Source organism: Egretta garzetta, unplaced genomic scaffold, assembly GCF_000687185.1.
Source record: "Egretta garzetta isolate BGI_Z169 unplaced genomic scaffold, ASM68718v1 scaffold641, whole genome shotgun sequence".
NCBI lineage: Eukaryota > Metazoa > Chordata > Aves > Pelecaniformes > Ardeidae > Egretta > Egretta garzetta.
In genome coordinates, this window is record NW_009258758.1 from 130614 (window position 1) to 157933 (window position 27320).

Consider the following 27320-nt stretch of genomic DNA (forward strand, 5'->3'; position numbering starts at 1 on the left):
CAGGAGAGGTGGCACTCCCCTTTTGCTCTCGCCTCACTAACACAGCATTTGGGGGGGAGCTTGGACAATAACAGTTCCTTCAGTGAAAACTGCTAGCAAAGTTAGCAGGAAAAAAGTACTTTGACTCCTTTGCCAAAGTTCAGAATGCAGTCTAATGCACATGATTATTATATGCCTGGAAAAAAATATCAATTCAGTTTAGTTTGAAGACACTTATCACAGCTCATGAAAAACAGAAGAAGGAGACAATTGCTGAGGACAATTGCACATCTTGCTTTGCAGTGTGTGAGGTTTTGAAAGCTATTCAATCTGCTTTCTGATTTTGGTACTGAATGTGTTTGCTCTTCTGAAAAAAACACCATAAATGGCAGTAACCCACTGTAATAGCTGACAGCGGAGAAAAATGCCAGCTTTTGTACCACTCACTCATGCAATCATGCATACTGCAGAAAATTATATCCATGTTTTTTCCCATAAAGAGATATTCATCAGTTACCACAATTCTAATTAATCAAAGATAAAACTATAGTGTCATATGTAAAATGGCACTTTTCTTTCAATCTCACTCTGCCAAAGGAGAACTAGGATCCCTAACAATTACACTTTTATGCAACAGTATGCATGTTTAGAAAAAAAAAAGGAAGAAACCATCACATGAAGTATATGCCCCTCCGCAGGCGATGGAAAAGCACATCTGCATTTCAGGGCATTTTGTTACTGATGCTGGCAGATCTTAACAGGCTTAATTTTTACCAAGAAGGCACAAAAAGGTCCTTTGTACTGTTTCAGGCCCAAACTCCTTAGAAACAGTGGGTACAGCTGTTCATAAAGGAACTCTGACTCCCTTCTGCTGATTTACACATACACATACCAACTACAGAGTCGTATACACATATACAGGCATATATAGGCAGACTAATACCCTGATCAAACATAACCAAGTTACGGTACCCTAACAAGTTGTCAGTTGCCAGCTGATTAACGCTTTTTCCTGAGACTTAGCAGATACCCAAGATGCATGCAGGACTTCAGCTTTTTTTTTTTCTGTCTTCACTCTGCCTCATTCAACCATGCCTGTATCTCTGCACACACATATTTGTCAGATCATTTCCAGTCCTGTCTTTTCTTGTTTAGCTGAAGAGAAAAGCCAGGCAACATCCTCCTAATAATTATTGGGTTCAGTCAGCAAGATGGGAACTGAGATCTCAACTTGTACTCAGCTGTCAATAAAGAAGACACACAAATCTATACATCACCTTCAGGCGCATTTTTAAGTCCATGGTTTCACAAATGGTTTTCTTTCTTTCCTCATCCTTCTCAAAATCTCACTTCTCCAGTCAGTCATTGTCAGCTAACACGTGCCACACAATGAAGCTATTTAAAACCAAGTTACCTCTCTTGATAAATAATATCATTCACAATTCAGGATGATAAGGAGGAAAAATCTTATCTTTCACCAAAGCCCGAAAAAGACCAGGAATAAAAACTCTATCAGGAAGGCAATCTGCTAAAAAGCTTGTTAAGGCTGACTTTTCTCAGCAGAAAGGGTGAAATGAAACTTCCTTAATGAAACAAACAAATGAAAAAAAAAAAAAAAAGACAAAAATCCTCCTCCCCCCCCAACTCCTGTTCAAAGTAAAACAAATAAATTCCCACTTATTTGTGAAGAAGTTGAGGACAATAAAATACATACGCTGACTCTAGAGCTATTCCTATTGAAAATTTGTGGCCTGGATCTTTCAAGACCTTCCAGGAAAGACTGAGCCCTTTTAAAGGTTTTTCAAAAATTTTACATGGGTTCTTAGTGGTGTGGTAAGCCACAATGGCCAAAAGAAAACCCTAAAATCTATCATAACACTTAGATGGGTGTAGTGACATTCATCTACCTGGTATTTGAGACCTGGACTCTGGGAAATAAATCCAAATATTACCTTACTTTCCATGTGAATTTCCCCTTTAAAAGACATTCAAGTATTTTGACCAGGAAATATAGCTTTGCTATTATGTTCAGGCTACTTTTCAACCAATTAATATATCACAGATAAACCATGTTAACAAAAACATTGTTTGCCAAGATGCATGGAGAAGGAAATTAGTTTTGGTTTATATAAAAACATTTTTTTTCACTTCTACTTATCCTTTTTTCTTTTTACTCTTTTTTTTTTTTTTTTTGGTGATGATCTTGTACATCTTTTCAATAGCTCATTCTCTGTAAAATATCTCCAGGCAAAAGTCTATTGAAACATCTAATATGAACCAGAACAGCTTTGACCAGTTCTGATATTGGTTACACTCTAGCTGGCTAAGAAAACAGAGCTCAAAAATATGAAGGATTCTTACTGCACAAGAAACATTATTAGAACCATATTTTCCTTAGCAAAAAAAAAAAAAAAAAATGAAAATAGGCAGCAGATGTAAAGAAAAAAAGATCCATAGCTTTGGTAAATCTCTTAGATATGATTATGCTCAGCAATTTGCTACTTTAGTGTAACTGGATATACATAAGATGAATATCAGGCCTAAACATCTCACAGTGGGAAAACTAAACTTGATACGATTTCGGGGAAGTGGGGAGTTGCTTCTCACAGCTAAGTTCACACACACATATGTGTTTGCCTTCTCTCAGGCCATAGCGGCTTCAAAAACTTTATCCTTAATCAAAAATGAATGTTAGCGATCCAGTATTTTTGACAACTTTACTGCTGTGCTTGTGCTGGGACCAAAAGAAACAAATCTCTGTAAGGAAAACAGACTGTAGTTTCAACTTCTCTATAGGGTTATTACTCTCAGTTTCCGTAGTTATCTGTTACTTTGCCATAGTTATGCAAACTATAGTGGTTGAAGTGAGAAAGCATTTATTCTAAAGATCATAATTCTAGGCCTGAGTGAGAATAAATTGAGAGTTAGCCTAGCTTAGCTGAAGAGTAGCAAAGATATCTGTATTAATTATGGGGAAAGAAAATCATACCTGTTGCTTAGAGTTTGGATTAAGATGCTATATAGTTCTTATTTCATATAAATATTTTATACAGTTTCTAGTTGTTAATAGTATTAAAGAGAAGACAGCCTTGCATTTTTAAGGCATAGTTTGAAACCGTTCCAGGGACAGTGTTAAAGTTTGAACCTCACACGGTGCATATAGCAGTGCTTCAGATGAAAGATGAGAAAATCCAATCACCATGGTGGTGGTAAAGGAGAGGAATATGGAAGAGAGGAGGCAGAGTAATGAAGCTGGACAGAAAACCTTGGGGTTCATCAGCAATGAGATAACTAACAAAACCAGAGAAACAGATAGGGTTACACAGAGACAGAAATACAGATTAATGTTGAGTAAAGAATATTTTGATCTTGATGAACTGTGAGAAAAGCTGCTATAAGAACAGTTAGGAAGGAATCAAATCTACTCAAGAAATATTAATCTGAGGTAAAGTAAAAGAAAAAATATCACATTAACAAGCAACTATCACATTTACAGAAGTTACAGCCAGCAGCTGCAAAAACAGGCCCACAAAAGACTTTCTTTATGGAGCTGATAATGTCAGAATTTCTCACTAGTAAGAAACTTTGGAGTTTGGAAAGATTTTTAAAAGTAGAACTTGGGTTTTGGCCTATTATTTTCTAATAAATAAAAATGTCCTCCTTGGAATAGTTCTCATTAGATCTTAATTGTTTTTACTGGCTTTTTGATTTCCATGCCAGATAACTCAAGTATGAATGAAGGCAGCAAGAAAATGGATTATTTGGATTTATAAGTTATCTGGTAGTGAATAAAAAACATAGTGGCAAAATCTGCACTGGTCTCGCCTACACACATGCTTGAGAGATGAAATAATAGCCAAATTTTCCAAGCTGTCACCAAGAAAGCAGTTATTTTTCACAGGGTAGAAATTGGAAATTTTGCTGGTTTTAAGCAGGTTGGAGAAACTGAGAAAGTAGGAAGAATAAAATTATTAAAGAAACTAAGAGCAAACAATAAGCAGCCATTGGTAGTTTATGGCTGCATAGATGAGTTCTATAAATTTCTGGTATTCATCTAATAAATCCCTTATGGCCTGCACTCACACACACAAACTAGCTAGAAACTCGTTAATGATGGATACTACAAATGTATTCTCATTTTTACTTTGTTTTCATTGTCCCACTCCACCTCTTCAGTGGTTTAAATCTGCTAGGCAGAACCTCTCCCTCTACCCACATAAATCCTCCTTTACTACAGATCTGTGTTTAGCAGTGAGGGGAGCAATAGCAGACCCGTGTCTATTGGGTCTGTGAAACTGGTAGTTACAGTCTTTCACCAAGAGGCTGCTTTTCCAAGTGCAGCTCAGTCACTGCTAAAATGCTCTCAGTGCTGGAGAGATGGGCAAACACTGGATTAGGTATGGTGCGTTCAGCATAGTTTGAAAACACAGATATGTCCCCACCCTCAAAAACTTTAAAATCAATCAGAATTCAGAGTAATTTCTCAGTTTTTCTCTGCTTTAGAGAACTAAGAGAATGACCGGTCATTCTTCTCTTCAGTAGTCTTTACCCCACTGATGTATGTCTTGGCCCCTTAAAAGGAAATATTTAAAGAACAGATTTAAGGCAGTACAGGAGCCTTGAACTCTTCTGGAGACAGAAATGTTTCACTCTGTTGTAATGAAAAAAACAGCTTGTGCTTTCAGTTTACTTTTCTGCTTTATCAGAATTCTCTGCCCATCATCAATATTGCACCTTAATAGGGATTAAATTAATTTTTATGTCACCTAAGAGTCTCCCATTCCAGTCAGTTTTCCACAGTTGCCAAGCTTCCTAGATCACACATATTCAGAAAATACTTTTCCTAAATAATTCATGCAGTTCTGCCATGTCAGCTTTCACTGGCTTTTTAAAGAAAACAGCAGTGTTGTTTACAGAAATTGCCTTTTGCTTTCCTAGGGAGGAAAAAGCTTGTGAATAAAGCAGGATAAATAAGAAGGGGTAGAAGAGGCACTGGGCAGTCTTCTGTCTTCTGTTACCATAGAAAATAATGTTTCTGTTTCTTATAGTGGTTATTTACAGTGACAGCTGAAAACATTTAATTTGCATAATTAGCAGACTGGCATATTACCTTTTGATGCATTCAGGGAGATATAATTAGTTGAGAAGCCCTCAGATGCAATGCTGTGATCAGTCACGAAGTACAACATCATCATGTTGCCACCACTAGTGAGAGATGGTGGAATTGATCTTCCACAGTACCTGCAGCAAAAAGATGCCCCAAACTGAATGCCAGTACTTTATGAAGCATCTGTATTACTGGAAGAGGGTTCAGCTTTACAGAGAAGCTTGAACACCTACACATACACAAATCTCTCCTTTGGATGATACAGATCCCAGCCATATACCCCGCATCATTGGACTAAATAGCACACTGCGTGTACAAGGGTACAAATGTAACTTGTGTGGCTAAGTCAGAGGAGAAACTGTTCATCAAGTTGTCAAATCCTTATTGAAATTATTCTGTGCTGTACCTACAACATATTCTGTTCTTCTGTAGGAGTCAGAGTGGCTGGCCAAAGACTAAGGTTGCAAAATGCTCTCCGTTATGAGAGTAATTTGCTCCGTATTTTCCAAAATACTGACATGTCAGCCAACTGCTTTACAGTTTGTAGTTGCAGCTGGATACTGTTCCCAAGTAGTTCAGATGTTCTTGAATTCTAGGACAGCAAGAAACCCCTGTGTACACCCCAACTGGCAAAGGGGAAAAAATGAAAAGATTCTTCCCTAGGATGAAATCACATTATCAGGAGAAAGTGAAAACAGAATCCTATAAAATGTAGACTTCAGCTGAGTTTTTGCTGAGATCCAAAGGCACAATCTTTTAAGTAATCTTTCTTTCACTTCTGCAAGTGTTTCAAATCACATCTTTTCCTGGGTATATTATGCTTTTGAACTTATTTCCCACAAATCAAAATGTTAACGGAGCTGGAAAATGCCAGCTCTTCAAACCTGTCCTTAAAAAAGCACTTGACATGTTAGTTTGTCCCAGCATATTTATTAAATGTAGTTCTCATTCCATGGTCAAAGAAAGAAAGCTGCCTTTACTATGCTGGCCAGTGAAATTGCTGCCCCTGTTTCTGTAATGCAGAGTAATTAACCTGAAAACAAAATTTAAGGAAGCAAATTGGATGTTGAGATTCTATAGAAGAGTGCTCACTCTACTGTGATTCAGCTCTATAGGCTAATGGACATATTCACCTTCCCAATTTTTGTGCAGTGCTGTTGTCATATATTTCAAGATAATCCTTGATGCAACTATAATCAAATGCCAAGTTAAATGAAGTGAATGTCAGGCGGATAAGGTATCCGGGTTGAACGTTGATAATCCAGGTACAGTTAATACCATGTGGGTAGACATCTGGGTGACCAGGACTTGTAATGGTTCCCTCTGGTCCAGTGAGAGTCTCTCCACATACTGTAGAGATTTAAAACATCAGGTTAAATGATATATTTACAAAACAGTTAGGCACTTACAAAGTTTGATACTTTTCTTCGTGAAATTCCATAGTCTTTTTTTCCTCGGTGCATACTATACAGCAACTGATTCAGAATTTATCTCCCATTACACCATCATAAAAACTGATGGCCAACTTGTACAGGAAAATTTGGAAAGTCCAAAAACTCTACACAGAAAACAACAAAAAAATCCTTACCTGTATCTAATGGCCGGTACTCAGCTCTGAAGCCAAGGTTGGTAAGAGAGGAAGCTCTGAATTTGATATAGAGATTGTTCCGTGTAGATTGCACTCTAGATGGTACAGCTGTACCACAGTATTTCTCCAAAAGAGGAGCGTCTGTGTTGTTGCCATCTCTGACCTGAAGAATAGTGCATTCAAAATATCCCATACAAGTTTCTATTATATTAAAGTTGTAAGCATAAATGAATTCATAAGACCCATATAAAAGAGATGCTTAGTAATTCAAACCCTACCCTTTCTTCAGCATGGTTTCTACTTTAGTCACATACAATGCAACCTTACGACTGCCAGGCAACCACTCTCCTACCCAAAGCATGTCAGATGGAGAAACGTTGAGATCTTACACCCTCAACAGTAAGTGGCACATAAACCTCCATAACTAGGTCTGTCTATTTAAAGACACCTGATACTGGTCTCTGGTTATCAAAATGGTCATATCATCTTTGGAGAACCAAGAAAAGTTTGGGGATCTCATTATGAACCTGAAAAAGCTTTTATAGCTGCTGTAAGAAGTGCTTGCCTGTCAAGCAGTTCTGCTTTGGTGGAGATGAGTATGAGAAGGAACATACAGATAAGAACCTACCTACTATTCATAGTGTATGCGTATTGTTCTTTACCTCAATGTAGTCCGAGTCACAAGTAGTTGTATTTCGAATGTCAAAGTCGATGAAGTTAAGAATCACCACTTTGCTAACTGGCTGGGAGATGATCCACTCACAGGTCTTCGGGTGAGGGGACATCCTGGGGTAGTAAGGTGAATGGATAGTGCCTGTTCCAGACAAGAAGCCTCCACAGGCTGCCGAGAGACACCAAGAATCAGTACTTGTGATGAATGCATAATGTGAAGTCTATCAAATATCACTATGAAATAAGAAGAAAACCACCCCTAAAACCCTATCTTCTTACAGCATCTACTACAGATCATCCAAGTAGTATTAAGAACACATTTAAAAGAACATATTGCTCTAAGCATAGCATAAACATGTATACACAGCAGACAGTCTAACTGTGCCCATGAAAACTAATGGATTTGACTCATTTGTTTCACAATTACACAGATAGATTTGCTGTTGATTAAGAACTAAAAGATAGGAAAAATGAAAGTAAAAAGATTTAGGCAGAATTATAGATATATCATCTTGGGTATGTTACTGGTAAGTGATTTATCATTAATAGAAGCAATGAGGGGTGCATTTCCAAGCATGCTAGGAGTGCCTACAACAGACCTACTGCAGACATCTTCTTAGCATTTCTAAAAGTAGCAATGAATAAATAAATTGTCTCTATTTTTTTCTTTAATTTCTTTTGAAGTTTGTCTTAAACCCATTATATAGATAATACAGCACGGAAATGACTGAGTGTCCAAATTACAGATTAGTTCACTGTGCAAGTCACCAGTTCCTCTTACCAACTTGATAAATGGCCCTGAAGCTAGCCCTTTGCACAGAAGCATCAGACTTGAACTTGATCCAGAGACTGTTGCTGGTAGAAGTGATTGGAGACATGAGTGTACTATGACAGAATTTGGTAATAAGAGCAGACATCTCACTGTCACCATCTCGAACCTAGTCATCGAAATGAAAAAAAGAAAAACATCAGATCATAAAAGCATTGGGATCTGATATCCAGATAAAATTATAATCTCACAAGAGCTGCTAAATAACAAAAAGACCAACTATTTTACTTATTTATAAGAGGGGCAAAGAGCCATCACAGTAATTGGCACAAGCATATGATTTATAAGAGCTCTAAGGAAGGATCAGATGATCAGCACAGAAGACACACACATGCTACTTTCAGAGGACATTAGGATGAAACAGATCTCTATGAACCACAGTTTTGGTACAAGCCAGGCCTATGCTTCCAAAAGTAACACCTTTACTATGAAAGAAACAGGGAAGGTGCTCACCAGTGATAGCTATGAAATTTTTGCTAGCACTAAAATTTGCAGTGGAAAAAAAAGGGGGGTTTATTAATTTCTTGCTCTGGCCATGAAGCTTCTAGTGATTTTTCAATGGCACTTCTTCAGAACAGCACATGTTCCACCGCAGCCATGCATCAATGCAGCCAGACAGCTCACTAACAGGAGATGCAACTCTGAGTCCCTAAAGCAGTAAAGAGGTATACTGATGTCCTTCCTTTACTTCATCTGAAGGGTCCAATGCATGATAATGACAGTGAAGCTGTATCAGGGAATTACTTCCAGCTTTTACCTTCTGCACTGCCCCTCTACTGACACTCAATCAATTTGCTGATCAAAGGAGAAACATACTTTATGTGTTTTCCCAGAAGTTGATTATAAATCCTGATTATCGACAAATATCAGGCCCTGAACCCACAGTCCGTGGGTAAGAATAGATGCAGGGGACCAGGCGGAGCACTGGTATAAGCCTAGGAGCTCTGAACACCCTCTGAGGTGCCCACCTCATTCCAAGAGGGCAGCCAACAAGCTGAGGTCGAAAAAACCAGGTCCTCTGCTATTTGCTCAGGGAAAAAATGCAATGCTCTTTTCTGTTGTAAAAGTGGTGGTAGCTCACACAGCTGGAGCTGCCTTTAAATGCACCTATATGCTGTGGACCCCCAAAAAATAATTCCAGTGAAATCCTTGGCAAAGTGAGGGACCTCCAGCTTTCAGGCCCCTCTCATCACCTCTTCTTTCCTCCTCAGCTGTATTCCGCCATGGACTGGGAGAAAATGCAGGAAACCCTCGTCGGTGCCCTGGTGAGTAGGCAGTGGATGGCCTGTTTGCCCAGATTTGGTAATCTCAAACTGGTGAGATGGCTTTCTGTCTAACATATTTTTAATGTCCCTGAAACTTGAGTTTAAGGTGCCAGAATTATTCTGGATTTACAGCAGATCAACTGAGATCAGAATTTGTGCCAGAATATTTAGAAAATCTTTGGACAGCAGTGAAAGTTTCCAGAACTCTAGTTCACAGGAGTTTACATTTTTTCTTGGGCTGATTCTCCTGACATTTTTAGTTTATAAAGCCCAGTGAGTAGTGATAAAAATAACAGGTTCTCTAAACCATGTGAGTAATGTCTCCTATTGCCAGGTAGAAGGATGGCATGGAAAAGGAGCTGTCTTGGCTAACACCTTACCTCTGCAATACCCTGTTACAGTCTTTCTTAAATAAGTTTTATTGTCTCTAGTTTCTTATTGCAGACCCCTGGTCCCAGGCTGTTCCTTCCTTAGTAGGAGACTGAACACCCCTCCATGAGCTGTGTCTGGTCCCTGTGGAAACTCTGCAGGTTTCCTGGTATCACCAGGGATGGGAATAATCTGCACTTCTTCAAACTGACAAAACAATTGTCAGAGGGTGACTTTTAAAGTAACTTAAACACCTAAGTCTATCTCCCTAGCTGAACTTCATTATAAAACCCAGTGAGACAGTATTTTAGAAAAGCATATGTGGAAAATCAGGCCTTGACAAAAGTGCACAGTGCTTTAGTTGTACTGATTGCCCTGGTCAGAAAATGTCGGTCCTGTTTCTCTGCTCTGGGCTGAGCCACTGACTGAGAGGGCAGGAAGAAGAGGGGGACAGAAGCACAGGGAAACTGAACAGCTTGTGACTGATCTGCAAGCAGCGAGGTAAATGCCTTGCTGAACTAATACAAACTGATTGCATTCAACAGAAATGGTTTTGTTTCTCTGGCTGCTGTGAATTTAGCTGCTGTTCTGCCAGCAATTAGGCAAGAGGAGTACCAGGCCAAACAAACAAAAGCTGTCTGTTTTCATTAAACACACTTCCCCTCTCATTTCAGAAATTAATTACACTTCATTCCAACCAAAGTCTCTGAATTAGAGGAGGAGGGAAGGGAACGGTGTCAGCACAATAACATCTTTTAAAAACAGATTAACTGCACGGAGCTCACAGAGGCCTATTCCTCGCTTGGTCAAGAAGAGATCAAGCACAAAACCAAGCCCCACTGCCACATAACTGCGTGGCCGGCAGCGCAGGACCCAGCTCTGCGCGGGGGCCACAGGGCTTGCTCCTACCTGCTTCAGCTGCAGCGGCACCTTTGCTGGTCAACCGGGCGTCTGTGCCCGGTTTGTTTTACTTCTGTTTACCTCTGTGCGGTGCAGCCACAGTTTTATACAGACAGCTGTACCCAGCAGTCATTCCACGTATTTATGACTGCATGGAGAAATACAGGCTGGGTACAACAGCAGGCGCCTCAAGATGTGGCGAGTTGGTGCGCGGCGCAGAGGAGAACAGGGACAGCATGACGGGAGAAGGGGCGCAGGGAAGCGACATAAAAAGCTCGTCAGGCCCTGAGGACACCACCAGGTCTCACGGGCCCAGCCTCGCCTCCCCTGGGGCCCCCACACCCTGCCCACTGCACAGGACCCCATGTCAGCCCCCCAGGGCTGTGAGTCCCTGCTCCAGTGGCAGGGCAGCGGGGGCCAGTCTGCAGTTCCCCGCAGCCCTGCCCTGCCTGGCCATGGGCTCTGCTGAGCCGGGCCCACCCACAAGTCCACGTCCCATCCCCGTCCCCAGGGAGGTGTCCAATGCCTGAGGCTGCCCTGCTCCCTGGCCAAGGCAGAGGGACAGGCCCTGGCCGTGAGGCCCTGATCTGCCCCTCCGGAGAGCCCCCATGGCCCCCAGGAGCCCCGGCCTGCACAGTACCGTGCCAGACCAGCTCACCCGTGGTCAGCTAAAGAAATGCAGACCTGGACAGAACCGGGTTTAGGGATAACAAACAAAATGAAGAAATGGCATCTAGTGTACTTTAAAGGTGCACTGTAGTAGTAAATTCAGATGTAACAGGAAGCTGAAGACCAATGAAGGGAGAGCTATGTGTAAAAGCAAACATAAAAATCACCTAAAGTGGATCCCAGTTAGTATCAACATTACTATTGTATTATTGTTTTCCATACAGAAACATTCTATTATTTTTTCTATAATATTTAGATTAGTAACAATTCTTGAATTAAACTTGTAAGATTCAGTTATGTTAAGAATAAACTCCTGGCTTTACATATGTATATATACATATGTACATATATATACACCATATATATGCTATGCCTTCTTTTTGTGCCAGAACAAGATTTTCTGTATAACACCATGATGCCAGAAAATGCTACGTAGTGGCTATGGCATTATTTCTATTTTTCTTGCATTTGGCATCCATTTACCAAAGGTCCAAACTCCGCCTTAATCATGTACAGCTGATTAAGAATTAGTGTTAAGTTAGACAGATTTTGTATTATCTTATCTTTGCTTCATTCCAAATGTACAGTCCTGCTTTTTTAGCTGCTGTGACTTTTGGGCCCTGGTAAATTGGTATACTTAGTCCTTTGGTTAACCCCTATTTCTGCAGTGGCCCTTGGGTCAGAAATTATGAAGCATGGTTTTGTACACACTTGTAATCAACCTTTCATATCAACCAATTAAGAGAAGTCACCTCAATATAATTCGATGAACAACCAGCGTGACTCTCCAGCTCCATATGGGTGAAGTTGAGGTGTATTTTTTCATCCTCTGGCTGTCTGATAATGTAGATACATTGTCGATTGTTGATATAAGGGTTAGGCCAGAAAGGGGATGTGATAACCCCTTCACTATCCGTGTAATTTCCTCCACAGCTTGGATCTGCTATATTAAGAAAAAACTATATCAACTGAGATATTCACAAGTATGGTAACTCTTTCAGTTTAGGCTGCCTCTATACAATGGCTGCAAATCAAAGAGGATTTCTGTATTATTAAATATCAAGTGTTAATTACATCCATTCATGTTTTGTTGGTTATATCTCAGGAATGTCCCAGACCAACCTTTGGCACTGAATTTTACTTACCAGGAGATGTTGTATAGAGAATGTGGAAGCCTTTATCAGTAATTAAGTCATCAGAGTGAAAGTGAATCCATGCATATGGACCAGTGGTTTGGCGTGGGGGTGGAGATCCAGTGCTACAGTATTTACCAAGGACAGGATCTTGTGGAAGAAGACCATCTCGAATCTACATAGAATGATAGATCAGTGTTTAGGATTATTAGATGTGTGCCAACTGTGAACAGTACCAATAGTCTTAAAGTTATCTTGGGAGCCCCAGGAGATATTGTAGATGTGGGTGGAGGAAAAACTTACAGGAAGTTTCCTCCAAACACACAGGAACCAAGAAACAGACTCACCAGCATAGCTGTGATTGTGCCCCTACGAGAGTCGTCAAGGGTTTTGGGAAAGAGGGGGGAAATAAAGTATCAGGAGATCTACTGTTGAACTGTTTTCCTGAAATTATGCTCTGCACTGCACAGTTTTGGAGAACATGCTATTCCAAACCAGCTTCTCATTTCCATGGCTGGGTATTGATGAACTCTGTAACCATTACTTTGCACTTGAGAAAAAGCCCTAAGCTCACACATCAAGTCATAGATTGTCCTATAATATGAATCCATTAATCTTAAATCCCTAATAGTTTACCTTAGGCTGACTAATTCTCTATGTCTTGACATTTGACAAGGAGTTCAGAGACTGAACTTTGTAAGAAAGTGAAAGCTTCCCACCAGGTATTTGGCCTGAATCCCATCCTCTTTAGTTGCAAGATTTCCACTGACTTCAGTGGAGCAGGATCTCATCCCCTTTCTTTTATACTGCCTGTATCTGATTGTGCATTGATGGCTGGAATAAGTAAGTACAAATGAACATTTCAACCCAGGATTTAATTTTCATTTTTAACTTAAGTCCCCTTCTGTACGTACAAAAAGTTTTGAAATATCTTGTTTGGCAATAACATAGCCAAAAAATGTTGTCATAATCCACAATTACACTTTACCTCTAAATGGTCATAACTGCAGTCTTCATGGTGTTCTAGGCTTAGTGTGCCAAAAGCAAATGTGATGAGGAGGCCAGGACTGGTTGAGATGGTCCAGAAACAGTCTCTGTTTACAGGATAGTTACCAGGGTATCCCGGAGAGCTTATCGAGCCGTAAGTACCCGTCAACTCACCACCACATTCTAACAGAAAAGAAACATGGAAGAACACAGCCTTTAACACTACATGTAAGGTCAGAAGATGAATTCTCCTGTAGTGTCAAAACTAGGTACAACTTTGGGATCCAGAATAAATTCAAAACCAAACATCAAGCCAAGCAAACCAACAAGTTACTGCTTTCTTTAAATTTTACAACTAATTCTGGAACTCAATTATAAAAGCAGAACTCCAAATATTTCCTGATTTGCACAGTAAACGAAAGATTCTTTCCAAGTTATGACGGAAATATCTTTAGGAGAATGTCCAAAAGCATTGTGTTTTCGATTTGATTTACAAAATTGATCTGAAATTCTGTAGTATGTAAATAGTCTCCATGTTTTATCCTAGCAGAAGACTGTTTTTATTTTTTAAAAATGTTAATTACAGGCAAGGCTGTTTTATATACCTGTAATAAAAAACCATCCCTCTCAGTATAACAGCTGGGAATAGTAAGGGTAACTTGCATGTTACTAAACTAGCTGTTCCTTAGGTGTCACATCTATACCTCTCTCCCTCTTTGCTTTTTGTGGGTTCCCCCCCAAAAAGATCTGTTTTCACTTTTCCGAATCCATATTTGTCAGTAAGTAATTGTCTGTCTAATAATGTCAACTGAAAGAAAAAAAACCACCAAAAATCACATTAAAAACATTTCAATAAATATTTCTGGAAATAAAAAAAAACATTCCCCCCCAAATTTTCTATACTTTTTTCACTCTATAGTTCTTTCAAGACGCAACCCAATGCACAATTTTATTTCTAGACAATATACAGAACACTGAAGTGAGCTTGATGTTGCACAAGATGATTTGGGCTTTATCTTTAGAATGCACTGCCAGGCCTCCTGGAAGAATCATGCAAGTGGCATTACCAAGAATTTGGGCAGAAATGTACCGCAGATCATACCAAAAAGCTCACAGATAATTTAAAATTAAATTCCCACCAATCTGTCATATTTTGAAAGCATGGTTCAAACTCTTTCGCCTTTTGTCATGGCAAAAAAAGGTAACTCGCTTGCTCAAAGTACTAGAATCTTCTGTGACAAAAGAGAACTAATCAGAACGGCACCTCCAGGAACACATGCTCTTCGGGGATTCCTCACAGAAGGTATAAAACAGCCTTAAAAAACAGCAGAAAGTTATTCATGCAGAGGCCTAAAGTTGGAGTTTAAATATTTTAAAGTGACATATATGTCTATGTTTCAGCCTCACTCCCTAGTAAAATACTGTCCTACTGCTCCTAACATTTCCTAATCAAAGGAAATAAGTCATTCATTTTGCTTCAAAGCCACGAAGATGCTAAATTACTTGACATTTCATCAAACTTACCAGGATCCCGAGATTCCCACTGAACAGTAAAGCCTCCAGCTGTAATGGTGTGGTTTGAGTAGAACCAAAAATACAGGGAGTTGTGGGAACTGAAGAGCTCTGTAGGAGGTGAGGAGCCACAGTATTTTCCCAGCATGTGCATTGATGCTGAATGCCCATCATGGACTTGAAGGAAGTCAGAGTTACACTCATTACTTGCCTCCAGTTGGAAGAATGGGAAAATAACACGCAGAATCTAACAGGAAGTAACAAACCAAGAAATCTCTTTTTTTCCATCTCCTGAGACACTGTTTATGCAGTAACTCTGTATAGAGCAGTATATGTGTTCATGCAACTGTGGGAATCTACAAGCTTTGGAGCCATTATACCATTTCCTGAGAAGTTCCAGGACAGAAGATATTACAGAATCTTAAGGGTCAAAAGGAAAGAGAGAAGATAGATAGGAAAGAATTTGGATGGGGAAGTTGTCTAGAAAGAGCATTGTTTTTATAAACTAATAATTGAGACTATTTGGCTGTGTCAGTTATATATGTGAAATATATATAGAACCATAGAATCGTTCAGGTTGGAAAAGACCTTTAATATCATCAAGTCCAACAATTATATCTCTATATATTTCAAGCCACATGAAAGGCTTGAATCCCAGCATAAAATACTTTATTCCAGGTTTCCCATGGCAGTTTTCTCATCAGATAATTAACATTTCTCATCCTTGCTATGCTTGCAAGTATTGTCCTGGGAGTTAAAAAAAATGAAATTTTTTTCCACACATTTAAAATCAGTGTCTCATAAGCCCACACTAGCTGAGGATGTGTCACATATATAATGCTGTATAAACCCCTAGCAACCACTGGTTTTTAAAACTACTGAATTCATTCCATGAAATGTCAAAAATAGAGCAAATATTCAGATCCCGAGTAAGAATTCCCATGCTAAAGTGTGAAATAACATATTTTGTAGTTGTTATTTATAACAGAAGTGGAATTGTTAGCTGCAGATCAGAATATACATTTGAGTGCAACATTTAAAAATTAATCCTTAAGAAAATTCAAATGCTGTTATTACACAAAGCCATTGACAATATGAATTCAGCATTCCACATTTCTGGCACTCAGAAATCAGAATCATGAAATGGTTCTGGGGTCACTTAGCTCACAAACCAACTGTGGAGTCCATCAGAGCAGAGCTTTTCTCATGCAGCTATTCACAGATCACATTCTAAAGCGATGTCAAATGGGCACCTTCTCTAGCTGGTGGTAGGTGAATAAACTCTAACCCTCAGCTGCATAGGAAAAACCTTGAAAATGTAACCAACCCAGGCAAATTCTTAGGCTAAGGAGCCTGAAGGCTTGTAAGGATCCGAAAATTATTCTTCTTGACAAACTATTTTTTCAGAAGGGATTGGATCACAAGATTGGAATAGGTGGCATCAAGATGGTCACTTTTGCTCTGATGAGCTGAGGGGTCCTGGAGAGTGAGGGTTACTTTAACCTGAGCTCTATTTTACCTTGTTGGGATCAGTTTGAATAACCCAAGCGCAGCTGACCCCATTGTTGTACCACTGGCTGTTTGGGTTGTTAGGGTAACTGAAAGTCCCCCTGGAGCCTGAGAGGTATCCTCCACAAACTGCAGAATGAGAGAGAAAATTAAATGGATTAATTTATGCTATCACTATACAGACTTAAACAATACCTAACTTTCTTGCATAGCTTTGGCTTCCTAAACATTTAAAACAAAGGTGAAAGAGACTTCTATAAAAGACTCTTCAGTATTTCCTCTACAGTGGAATGACATCACAAAAGATGAGCAAAATTACTCCATGAGAGAAAAGCAGTTCCGGGAAAAGGAACAAAGACTTTCAGCTGGAATATGTGGATACTGCCAAAAGATGTTGATTCTGTCTCAGTAAAATGTCCATTAACTAGTTTGTTTCCAAAAGGCTACCTCCAGATTGAATCTTTACATTTTTCACCTACAATGAAATAACATTTTGAAGATAACATGATGTAGAATTGTCTTTCTCAGTAGTGGTGCATCATAGAAATTATCCTTCAGATGTTTTATTATCCCTTTTTTTTTTTTGGTCAGATTTCTGGGCCTGATAATACCTCTCATGAGGTCTCTTCTCTCACTGAGCCATCCAATGAATGGGAGCTGTGAACCAGGAAACCCAAACAGCTGCAGAAAAATATGTCCATAAATCACCCAAAATACAATGCACATATAGCTACAGTGTACAACAAGCAGCGATAGTTTAACACTGAACTGATGCTAAAGAAATACTCAGTTCTCAGCAAACTGAAATTATTTTGTTTCAAGGAGTGGTAAAAATATAATTTTGTTTGAAGTGTCCATCTAAAACATCTCACCATTTCTCAACAAGGTTCAGAATTATCATGTCCTAAAAAGTACTATTTTTTCAGTTAAATGTATTATTTTATCAGCGTTACATGTATTATTTTATCAGAGTTGATACATTATAATTTCTCACTGGATAAAAACTAGTTTTCTATCCCTTCTATTATGAATGGCTAAAAACTTTTTTTTTTCCATGTATGCTTGATAATAAAACATTACTGGTTAAATATTTAAGGAAAATAGGAAAGAGCCTGAAGTAGCTCTAAAATAGAGCAGATTTCACAGGTCCTCAGTCAAAGTTTTACATTCTGTATTCTGTGAAAAGTCAATCTGCTTTCTTCACGGCAACCTGCAATAAATACGAGCCATCTGACAGATGGTTGCCACAAGGACACTCACTGGAATGCTATCCTGGCCTTGGTTAATTAAAATTAATGTCCCAACAATCCCAAACAAACAGAAGAAGTCATATTGAGAAGAAATGTTAAAGGCAGGACCTTGCAGTCACTCTACAAAACTCAGAGTCCCCCATTATCATGGATAACATTTCTTTCATTAAATTTATGTTTGAAAACCTTTTCTGGCTTTTTGTTTTGACTAAAAATGTCAGGACTTAGCTTCGCAACAAATGCTAGAGTGTACACAAGAGAGAAACATTAACATATTCTCTTGTAAATCTGTTCTCCTTGTATTGGATCCTCTTTCCCAACCAGCTTACCAGACCACTTTCTCAGGAACAGAGATCTGATTTTAGGATATCTGGTGTCTAGTCAAGGCCAGTGGGCCTGCAGATCAACTTCATTGTTATGCTCCTACTGCCAAACAAAGCACCTATAAACAAAACTCCTGGAAAACGCTGACTTCAAGGGATTTTGGATTGGGACCTGTAATCCACTGAGGGCTGTTTTCTTCCATCATAACCTGGTTCTTATTCACATACTGATCATGTACACCAAGCATCTACTCACTGAAGCCTGGTGGCCCATTTCTCCTAGGGAGGAGGTCCTGGACCTACCTTGCTGGGCAGTCTGGCACTGTGGCCCTGTCCAGGCGCTGGTACACTCGCAGGAGTAGCTGTTGACCCCATCGGTGCAGCTCCCCCCGTTCTGGCATGGGTTGCTAATGCATTCGTCAATGTTCTCCGTACAATTAGGGCCTGTCCAGCCTGCGTTACACAGGCAGAAATATCCAGAGATCATTGCCTACAGGTATAAGCAAATGCAATAAACTTAATGAGCATGGATCACCTAAAGGAATCAATGTAGTCAGCAGAAAGACTGATAGTTACACTTATTTTATGTGGAGATACCAGAGCAAAGAAATAAAACCCTTGGAATGTAATGGCCTTGATGGTCACTGGTGAATACCAAAATAAACCTAAAGCCTAGATTATCTAGCTCTTTGCTTTTTCTATTAAGTGATCTCTTTGCAGAGCTCTTTCAAATGACTTTCTAAAAAGTCAGAATCTGTATTCATTTAGCCATTCAGAAAACTGTTTGTTTGGCTTCGAAATGATCACCCTAGAAACCAGTCAATCATATTATCTAGACCTTATAAATAGCAAGTTGAGATAACAGCGGTTTATAAATCATTCCTCTCTAGCCTGTTCTCTGGGAAGTCTGCACTGCAGTTATGTGGGCTGTTAACTTTCATTTTCACCCCAAGGGATGTTAAATGGAAACAATTTTATTGCCTTCTCTGCATTATTCCTTATTCTGTATGTCTCTTTTCCATTTCTTTTGTCTCAACCTTTACTGCTTCTCCTTATAATCAAGTCTTTCCGTATCTCTAACTGCTTTAATTTTCTATGTCCTCTTTCCTTGTATTTGCTGGTTTATAGACACGATTTTTACAGGTAAAGCAGAACATGGTATTCCAAGGTACATGCTAACAATCCCATCTTCAGTGACATACAATGTGCTATAGTCTCTATTTCCTTTTGCTATATTCTCTATTTCCTTCTCTTCATGTCCTCTGTGTCCTGAACAGAGATTTTCAGTATGATGGAAGAGGATTTTAATGTGTATTTAGGGCTCCAAATGCTGCATTACAAGGTGAAAAGGTGTTTTCTGATCTGCATTGCCTGATATTTAATTAACATTACATTTCATCCATCATTATGCTGGCCAAATATAGCTCTGCTGTTCCTCTATTTTATTAGATGCTTCTCTGGTCCCATTACTGAAGTATGTGACTGTGTTATTATCTTTATGTAGTAGTTTGTAGCCACGATTCCTTACGGTTGTATATTAGGATATATTATAGGGAAGATGTCATATCTTTTAATAGACTGACTAAAATAAATAGTTACTAAATAGTCAGAAAAGGTAGATTAGATCTGGGCACAAAAGGACCTTGCATGAGAACGAATTCACACCACCAGTCAGTAAAGGTCCAAAACACTCGGCTACCAGCAGGAGTACAATCAATTCCCATAAGGCATCATTTCCATACCCATACAAACAACCTGAGATTCCAGGGGGCTCTCACAAGATCAGCCTGGGAATGTATAACTAGCTGTACTGGATATTAACAGTCTGAAGGTCAGCAGAGGTACTGATTTTGTTATCATGGGTAATTCCTCCATGATCCAGGGTGGTAAATTGCTTCCCTGTCCCACCAGGGCCAGCCATTCATCAGTTCTCCCCAGCCAGCACCAGCATACCATCACTAACCTGGGGTACCAACTAAAATCCCTCAGGTTATTAGTGCCAAGACTGCTGCCTCTACTTCAAACACAAAGAAATGGCTTGTGTGCCCTGAAACTCACTTTGTTTTCCCCAGGTTGATCACCCACTCCCCGGCTGACCTTGCCTCATTTCCTTTAGTATGTCTGCACTCAGCTTTCAGTCTCACCAGTCTCCCTGCTGTTACTGGTTATAACTACATAATGTTGTCACTAACTGCGAGGAGCCCAGCACTTACCAAGCACTGCCCATTTGCACAAGGGTTTTGCAGCTGACAGATATCACTGAGAGGAGAGCACCCATTTGGCCCATATCCACTTCCAGTGTGCCCAGATGGGCAGGAACAAAATGGCATTGGCCCTTGGGAGATGAGACAAGATATAGAAAGTAATTCAGTCCTTGTTACAATGACAATACTGATGGCAGTAAAGGTCCTTGACATTTTGAAGCAGTGCCTTATACAACTCTAACTTATTTGATCTTTTGATACTTTCCCTGGTCAGTGTCCAGTTTGACCACTGAAAGATCCCTAGTGTTGCTTTGCTATGACTACCTGAGAGTCCAAGGTCACCTTTGTGGGAAGTGGTGGGAGTAGTCAAAGGGCGTTTATAGAATCACAGAATCATTATGGTTGGAAAAGACCTCCAAGATCATCAAGTCTGACTGTCAACCCAACACCAACCATGTCCTGAAGTGCTGCGTCTACAAGTTTTTTGAAGACCTCCAGGGATGGTGACTCCACCACCTCTTTGGGCAGCCTGGTCCAATGCTTGACCACTCTTTCAGTAAAGAAATTTTTCCTAATATCCAATCCAAACCTCTCCTGACACAACTTGAGGCCATTTCCCCTTGTCCTATCGCTTGTTATTTGGGAGAAGAGACCAACACCCACCTCACTACAACCTCCTGTCAGGCAGTTGGAGAGGGCAATAAGGTCTCCCCTCAGCCTCCTTTTCCCCAGACTAAACAACCCTCATTCCCTCAGCCACTTCTCATCAGACTTGTGCTCCAGATCCCTCACCAGCTTCATTGCCTTTTCTCTGGACATGCTCCAGCACCTCAATGTCCTTCTGAAACTGAGGGCCCCAAAACTGAACACAGTATTTGAGGTGTGGCCTCACCAGTGCCGAGTACAGGGAAAGGATGACTCCCCTGGTCCTGATGGCCACACTGTTCCTGATACAAGCCAGAACGCTCTTGGCCTTCTTGGCTACCCGGGCACACTGCTGGCTCATATTCAGTCAGCTGTCAACCAGCACCTCCACGTCCTTTTCCACTGGGCAGCTTTCCAGCCACTGTTCCCCACTCGTTATGGAAATGAGAATAGTAAAAGCAGCTGAAATTGGAAAAGTGTGTCAAAGAGAAATGGTGAAGATCTCTACAATTGTATCATGAAACCTGCTCTTTGGTGAAGCCTAAATCTATTTCAGTCAGCATTTGTGGAGAGGCCTGCTGGCTTTAGGTAGCCTGCCTGTAAACTCCTTTGGGTGAGGCAAAACTGACTGTGGAGAAGAGGCTGCAATCTAAATATGTTGCTACAAAGTGGATTCAGCCTAACCAACCCTCCTTGAGATTCACACTGGTACCACTTACAGTCCTTAAGACAGTATCGTACCTGGAGCTGAGGTACAAGTAGCCGAAGGATGGCACCCTCCATTATTTATTGAGCAGATGTCAACCTGGGTACATGTTTGTCCATCTCCCTCATAACCTGTTCAGAGGTAAATCTCAGTTAGTCTGTAACAAACTGTGTTCTCTGCAAATTGACAGCAAAACAATCATCTGGTGAGAAAAAGACTAATTTACAGTGTAAAATCAGTCTTCTGCAGTTACACAGAAAAAGTTGAGATAGACACTGAGGTAAAACCTGGCATATTTATTGTGTTTCCTACATTGCAGGGATGGATTCTCATTGTAACTAAATACTCCCATGATTTTAGAAAAAAGGTATATTAGTGCTAGCCAAATACAGGTGAGGTCAGTGAGGCCACAGAAGCTCAGCGCTCTCAGCCACCATGTGCTGCCCTCACTACATGTCTGCACCCAGCCAGCCCCGACCACCTCCAGGCTTCCCACTGCAGACCAGAGCTGCCCTTGGGTCTCAAATACAACATCCACCTCCTCTTGGGAGACTCAGCAGGACCCAAGCAGCACAACTGCACGGCCAGAGCTGAGGTCCACTGCACCACATCAAAACTTGTCTGAGGTTGCATTCCAGCATGGTGATAGCCCTTCAGTGCTCAGTAACTGAGAACCTTCACTACCTGCAGTCTATTGCCATTTAAATAGCAATTGAAAGGTCAATTAGGAACACTTTTTCCTGCTAGTATTTCTAGTATTGATAGCATGCATTTCATAAAGCATTTTAAATCATAAACCACAAATTATAAAGATGAAGTCATGACTTCCACTGCTTGACCTGTACTGCAACGGAAACACTGCCTTCTTATACAGCATTCAGAGCATGACAACTATCAAGGCTTTTTTTTTCAGACAGACAATACAGCTGATTTATGGCACACAGGATGCTCTTTCAATTAATACTGACAATGCAATTACTATCATAATTACGCAATCCTTGTTTCCCATTAATGATCTTACAAAGGAAGTACTTCATCAAATCAAGGCTCTAACACTGAAAAGGGCTACCTAATAGAAGAGAAACACATTTCAGAGGATCGTCATTAGAGACATAGTCTCCAAAATGTTCATTAATAGCTGAAGCAGTATGAATATCCTTGGACTCTGCATTCTATATTATAGTATTGCTTTTTGTATGTAATACTTCGTTATATAAAACCAATCTTCAGCTTCCTAAGTCTACCATAAAACAGTCCCAAATGTGTTGAATCTTCATTTTTTAAGCCTTTCCATAGTTTTATCAACAAAAAAATCCATTTTACCTGGTGGACAGAGCCCGCAGTGGAAGGATCCCATTGTGTTGATACATTGAACCATCGGTGCTGTTGAGCAGCCTCCATTATTACTTTCACATTCATCAATGTCTTGGCAACTGTAGCCATTTCCTTGCCAGCCTTAAAAGAAGCACAGGAAAGACATTAAAATAAAAAATGCCTGGCCTTTTCATTTTCTTCTTTGACCAGATCTTTTCATAGATCAGAAAAACACAACTTTTTAATTTAACTTCATTAACACAGAGAAGACCTGTCCCTCTCGTAACTGATGAAAATGAATACTGGTCTGCAGAACAGGTTACAAACACAACAGAGTGGAGGTGCGTGTGCAAGAACATTTTATATTAACTGCATCCTGGACATTCCAGAATCAAACACACTTTAACCTAAAGAGGAGGCAATTCTGGTCTAGTGCACACAGGTACAATTTGCTTTATCATAACTCTGGTTAAATACTTCAAATACTCCTCCTATACACACCACCTACCTGACTCAGGAAGAGGAATCATAGGTTATATGGCTTGAGGGGACAATTAGATTCTTATATTGCCTTAGGGTAGTAAGCATAAGGATATGAAAGTACCTCAGACCTATTACATGAAAGTAATATGACATGATGGACGTGAAGGTACCCATGGACATGCGGGTCCATCAGACCTATTTAGATGCTCAGTTTAGGATGGGATAAATGACGCATTAGACTCCACTGCCTGCATTACCTAGATAAGACATAACCTGCAGGCATTTATTCTCTAGAATATAGGCCAAAGCATTTCATGGAGTTACTCTCATCGGGATTCTGTGTCTGTGCTTATGACATACAGCCACTGCTGCCACCCCCTCCCACCTGAGAGCATGGAAGGATGCAATACCTGTGGGGCAGGGATCACATGAGTAGGAGCCCGGTGTGTTGTGGCACTTCACAAGCGGATGCTGTGAACACGGACGATTAGGGAGGCTGCATTCATCTATATCAGCACTGCAGGCAGGGCTGCCAGGAGGGGACATCCAGCCAGTGTCACAGATACAGTGGTACTTGGGCTGCCATGGCAAACATCACATTACATATGCAGGACAGTTAGAACCATCAAGAAAAGGGCAGGAGGAGTTCATTTTATAAAATGTCTTTTAAACTATAGCAAGAAAGCTTTCAGAGCACTACATGGTTTGCACATACCAGTTGCTTCGGTAGTTTTCTCAGTCTATTTCCTTTTCTGAATTTACCTATTTAGATTACGGAAGCAACAACAGGCTCATTCATTATTTTCATAAAAGAAACCTGTAATTTACCCCAAAGCTCCCACAGAAAATGAACAGCAATTATGAGCTGTACATAAACATAATTAAAAGTCATCAACTTGCTTTGTAACCAGGGTAAACAGATCAGTGTAAGCAACCTGAACTCAGCTTGGCTGTTTTCTTTTAAGCAAACTGTTCAGTAATCTGTGCAATGTGCAGCGCTGACATTAAATTGCAAATGTATGTGTTCTTTGAGGAAAACAGTTTTCTCTGTAGTAAACTTTACTAATGGCCAGATTTCAGCATTTATCTAGCTTTGGTCCAATTAAAGCTAATGGGAGTTTTATTGTTGACAATAAAGAAGCAGACACTGTTAAGACAACACTGAACCCTTTTGAAAAGCTTTCTCCACAAAAACTGGGCAGAAAAGAAGTGATGAGTTGTGTAAACTTTTACAAATTGAGCAAAGAAATTATTTTCTGGCATAGCATGAAGAATATGTGGTGTGTCTGGAATGGTGCATGGGTGTACAGGAGTGTTAAGGAGCACAGGCTTGGCCAGGTAGTTTTGGAGAGCTGCTCTGAATGGAAAGAGCCAAAGCTGGCATGTTCCATATGTCCCTTTGGAGCGAACACCCTGTACCCGGATTTGCTCCCAAAAAGAACAAGCCCCAGAAGACCGTTCAAGTGTATGCTAGCATCCACCCAGTGCAGACATGTGGAGAGCTTGGGCCTGGAGTCAGACACCAAGCCCAGCCAACGGTGAGGAGCAGCAAAGATGAGCAGCAGCCCCCCAGCCGCTGGGCAGCCCTCGCGGCTCCCCCGTGGCGGCTCCCAGGCCACCGACAATAATGATCCACGGGTATCCGTGTTTTTCCCAGGAAAAACAAGATTCATGTTTGTCCTTCTTAATCCTTTAAATAATACAATACTCTAGCAACTTAGAACTCCCCAAATAATGAATGGTGAGAATATTATCCTTCACATAAGACTGACTTATTCAAAGAATATTCGCAACCTCCCTATGGATGTAGTAGTAGATCTCATACCGTGACCAGTACCTCTAACAAGACACAAGGCATTTTCAATTCTTTCTGCTGTCCTTGGGCCAACAGAGAGGTTATGTTTTATGGTGGTATTTCTTGCTGTTTTTCAGCAGCAGCACGCTGCACAGTCTTGTGGTGCTCAGCATCATTTGTTGCTTATTCATGCTGCACTGTAAAATGAGACTTATATGTTGTTCCTTACCTTGTTGGGCTGATCCCTGTCTGCATCTACGCAGATGCCATGCCCACAGAGCGACTCAGATCCTCCCTGGCAGTCATCAAACTTTGAGGCACAGTGAGGCCCGTAGGTTTCTGGAGTACAGGAGCAGCTAATGGTGAAAGCAGACAGAAAAATCAAATTGTTGTCTTTATATAGCTGTTAAGGATCACATATTGCCATAGTAAGAGATCATTCCTCACTCTTTTATTTATGTGGTGTTCCTTATGAAATCCGACTATTTAGCTATACTGACAAACCCATTAGTAATCGTGCACAGAGGCAAGGCTCCTGTTCAGCAGAGACTCAAGAATCACGTGGGACTTGTGCATATCCATGACTATCTGACCCTATGGGAGAATCCACAGCCTTTTGTTACATTCATAAGTGCAAATCCGGGGAAAAATAAATGTCTAACATGAGACTTCAAATGAGTATGAGCCTGGAAATCCTTACTCCAGTCAGAGAGCACCTAAATTTTGTATTTCAGTTTATGACCCTCATATGATACCAACTACCTAAAACCTCTAGCAACACACAGAAATGGCACCCTCACACTGACACCTTACACGTGGCAGCTGCTGTCCCAGCAGCAGCCCAGCTTTCAAGTAAGTGTGGTGGGCAGGAGGAGGTGTTCAGGGCCGATGGGGTGAGAAGAACATAGTGGGCTGAAGGGAGGCATTCTACAGGGGGGATCTGGCTTGCGGGCTGCAAGCTGCATCGCGTTGTTATTTATAGGGCACACCTTAGTCACAGCACTGTACACACGCAGTGGAACTGAAATTGGGAACTTCTAAGCCATCAGGTAATGCTTCCCTTTTCTCTGGCCCTTTATTTCCACATAGACCAAGTCTGAGGCTCTGAAATACTACTGCAAGGGACCTAAACCTACAGAAAGCCTCCTATAGTTCACTAACTTTTTATTAAGACACTTATTTGGATGCAAGTTATATGCTGTGATGTCTGCTGATGTTTGCTCCTCACAGAGACATATGGCAGGTACTCACTCTTCTTGGATTTCTTTTAAGCTGGCTAATGAAAAATACTCTGTAAAAGCATTTATCTGCAGAATTTGAATCAGGGTATTCCAGTGAAGCTGATCTGGACCTTGGAGCAATTTAATAAGCTGCTTCTGTCCCTGCCACGGTGTCACATGCTCAGTTGAAATAGCAGTTTGATAAGCCAATTGCAGGTAACTAAACGCTGCACCCAGGACAAGCAACCCACATGAACTCGGGCTTAAAAAACCCACAATAGCTTAATGCTTAACTGCAGTCTGCAGTACTGTAAGACAGCATGTTCATTATTGTAAGAGACAGCAGAGAGACCAACACCATCTCACCAGTGCAGTAGCACAACCTGGGCAAGCACAGAGGCAACAGGTCAAGGAACCAGATCATCTTTCTATGTCCAAAGTACATTCAGAGCTTCATGTTCAACTCCAAAGGATACAGCAAGGCAATCTGACGAGCTCCAAGGGAGGACAATGACACTGTCTCCTGCCTAGTCTGGCAAAGATTAATCTGCTACCCTTCTGAAGTTGCTCAGAGAACAGCTTCAAGAAGTAGGTCACACTGCAAGGAGCTCCAGCCAAATTTCAATGCACGGCTGCTCGGCACTGCCCTGGTTCTCTCCCATTGCTGACGGCACGTTGGGATGAGGCCCCTGTTATTTGAGTTCTGACACAGAAGTCTGAGAGACTTGGGGACACTCACAGCTTTTCATCCAACTGATGCAACATCCCACTAAGGTCCTGATTCAGGAAGGCATTTCCTGGATACCTGCTCTTTTTCCTCATACTTCAGTGCCTTCCTGAATTACAGCTTGAAGCATGCAT

The 27320-nt window shown here is 40.6% G+C and overlaps 1 protein-coding gene across 1 annotated transcript in view; it reads right to left on the reverse strand.

Moving 5' to 3' along the window:
• CUBN (cubilin) overlaps positions 1–27320 on the reverse strand; it is a 152983-nt gene that overhangs the window by 120138 nt on the left and 5525 nt on the right. Inside the window, exons 7-22 of the mRNA XM_009649272.2 lie at positions 25469–25595; positions 23855–24023; positions 22971–23102; positions 21683–21778; positions 20306–20427; positions 18396–18582; positions 16530–16648; positions 15023–15257; positions 13500–13681; positions 12524–12686; positions 12131–12321; positions 8128–8284; positions 7337–7515; positions 6675–6837; positions 6220–6436; positions 5090–5220 (exon numbers count right to left, since the gene is read on the reverse strand). Coding sequence (XP_009647567.1) covers positions 5090–5220; positions 6220–6436; positions 6675–6837; positions 7337–7515; positions 8128–8284; positions 12131–12321; positions 12524–12686; positions 13500–13681; positions 15023–15257; positions 16530–16648; positions 18396–18582; positions 20306–20427; positions 21683–21778; positions 22971–23102; positions 23855–24023; positions 25469–25595 — 2570 coding nt within the window. The remainder of the gene's footprint in view (positions 1–5089; positions 5221–6219; positions 6437–6674; positions 6838–7336; positions 7516–8127; positions 8285–12130; positions 12322–12523; positions 12687–13499; positions 13682–15022; positions 15258–16529; positions 16649–18395; positions 18583–20305; positions 20428–21682; positions 21779–22970; positions 23103–23854; positions 24024–25468; positions 25596–27320) is intronic.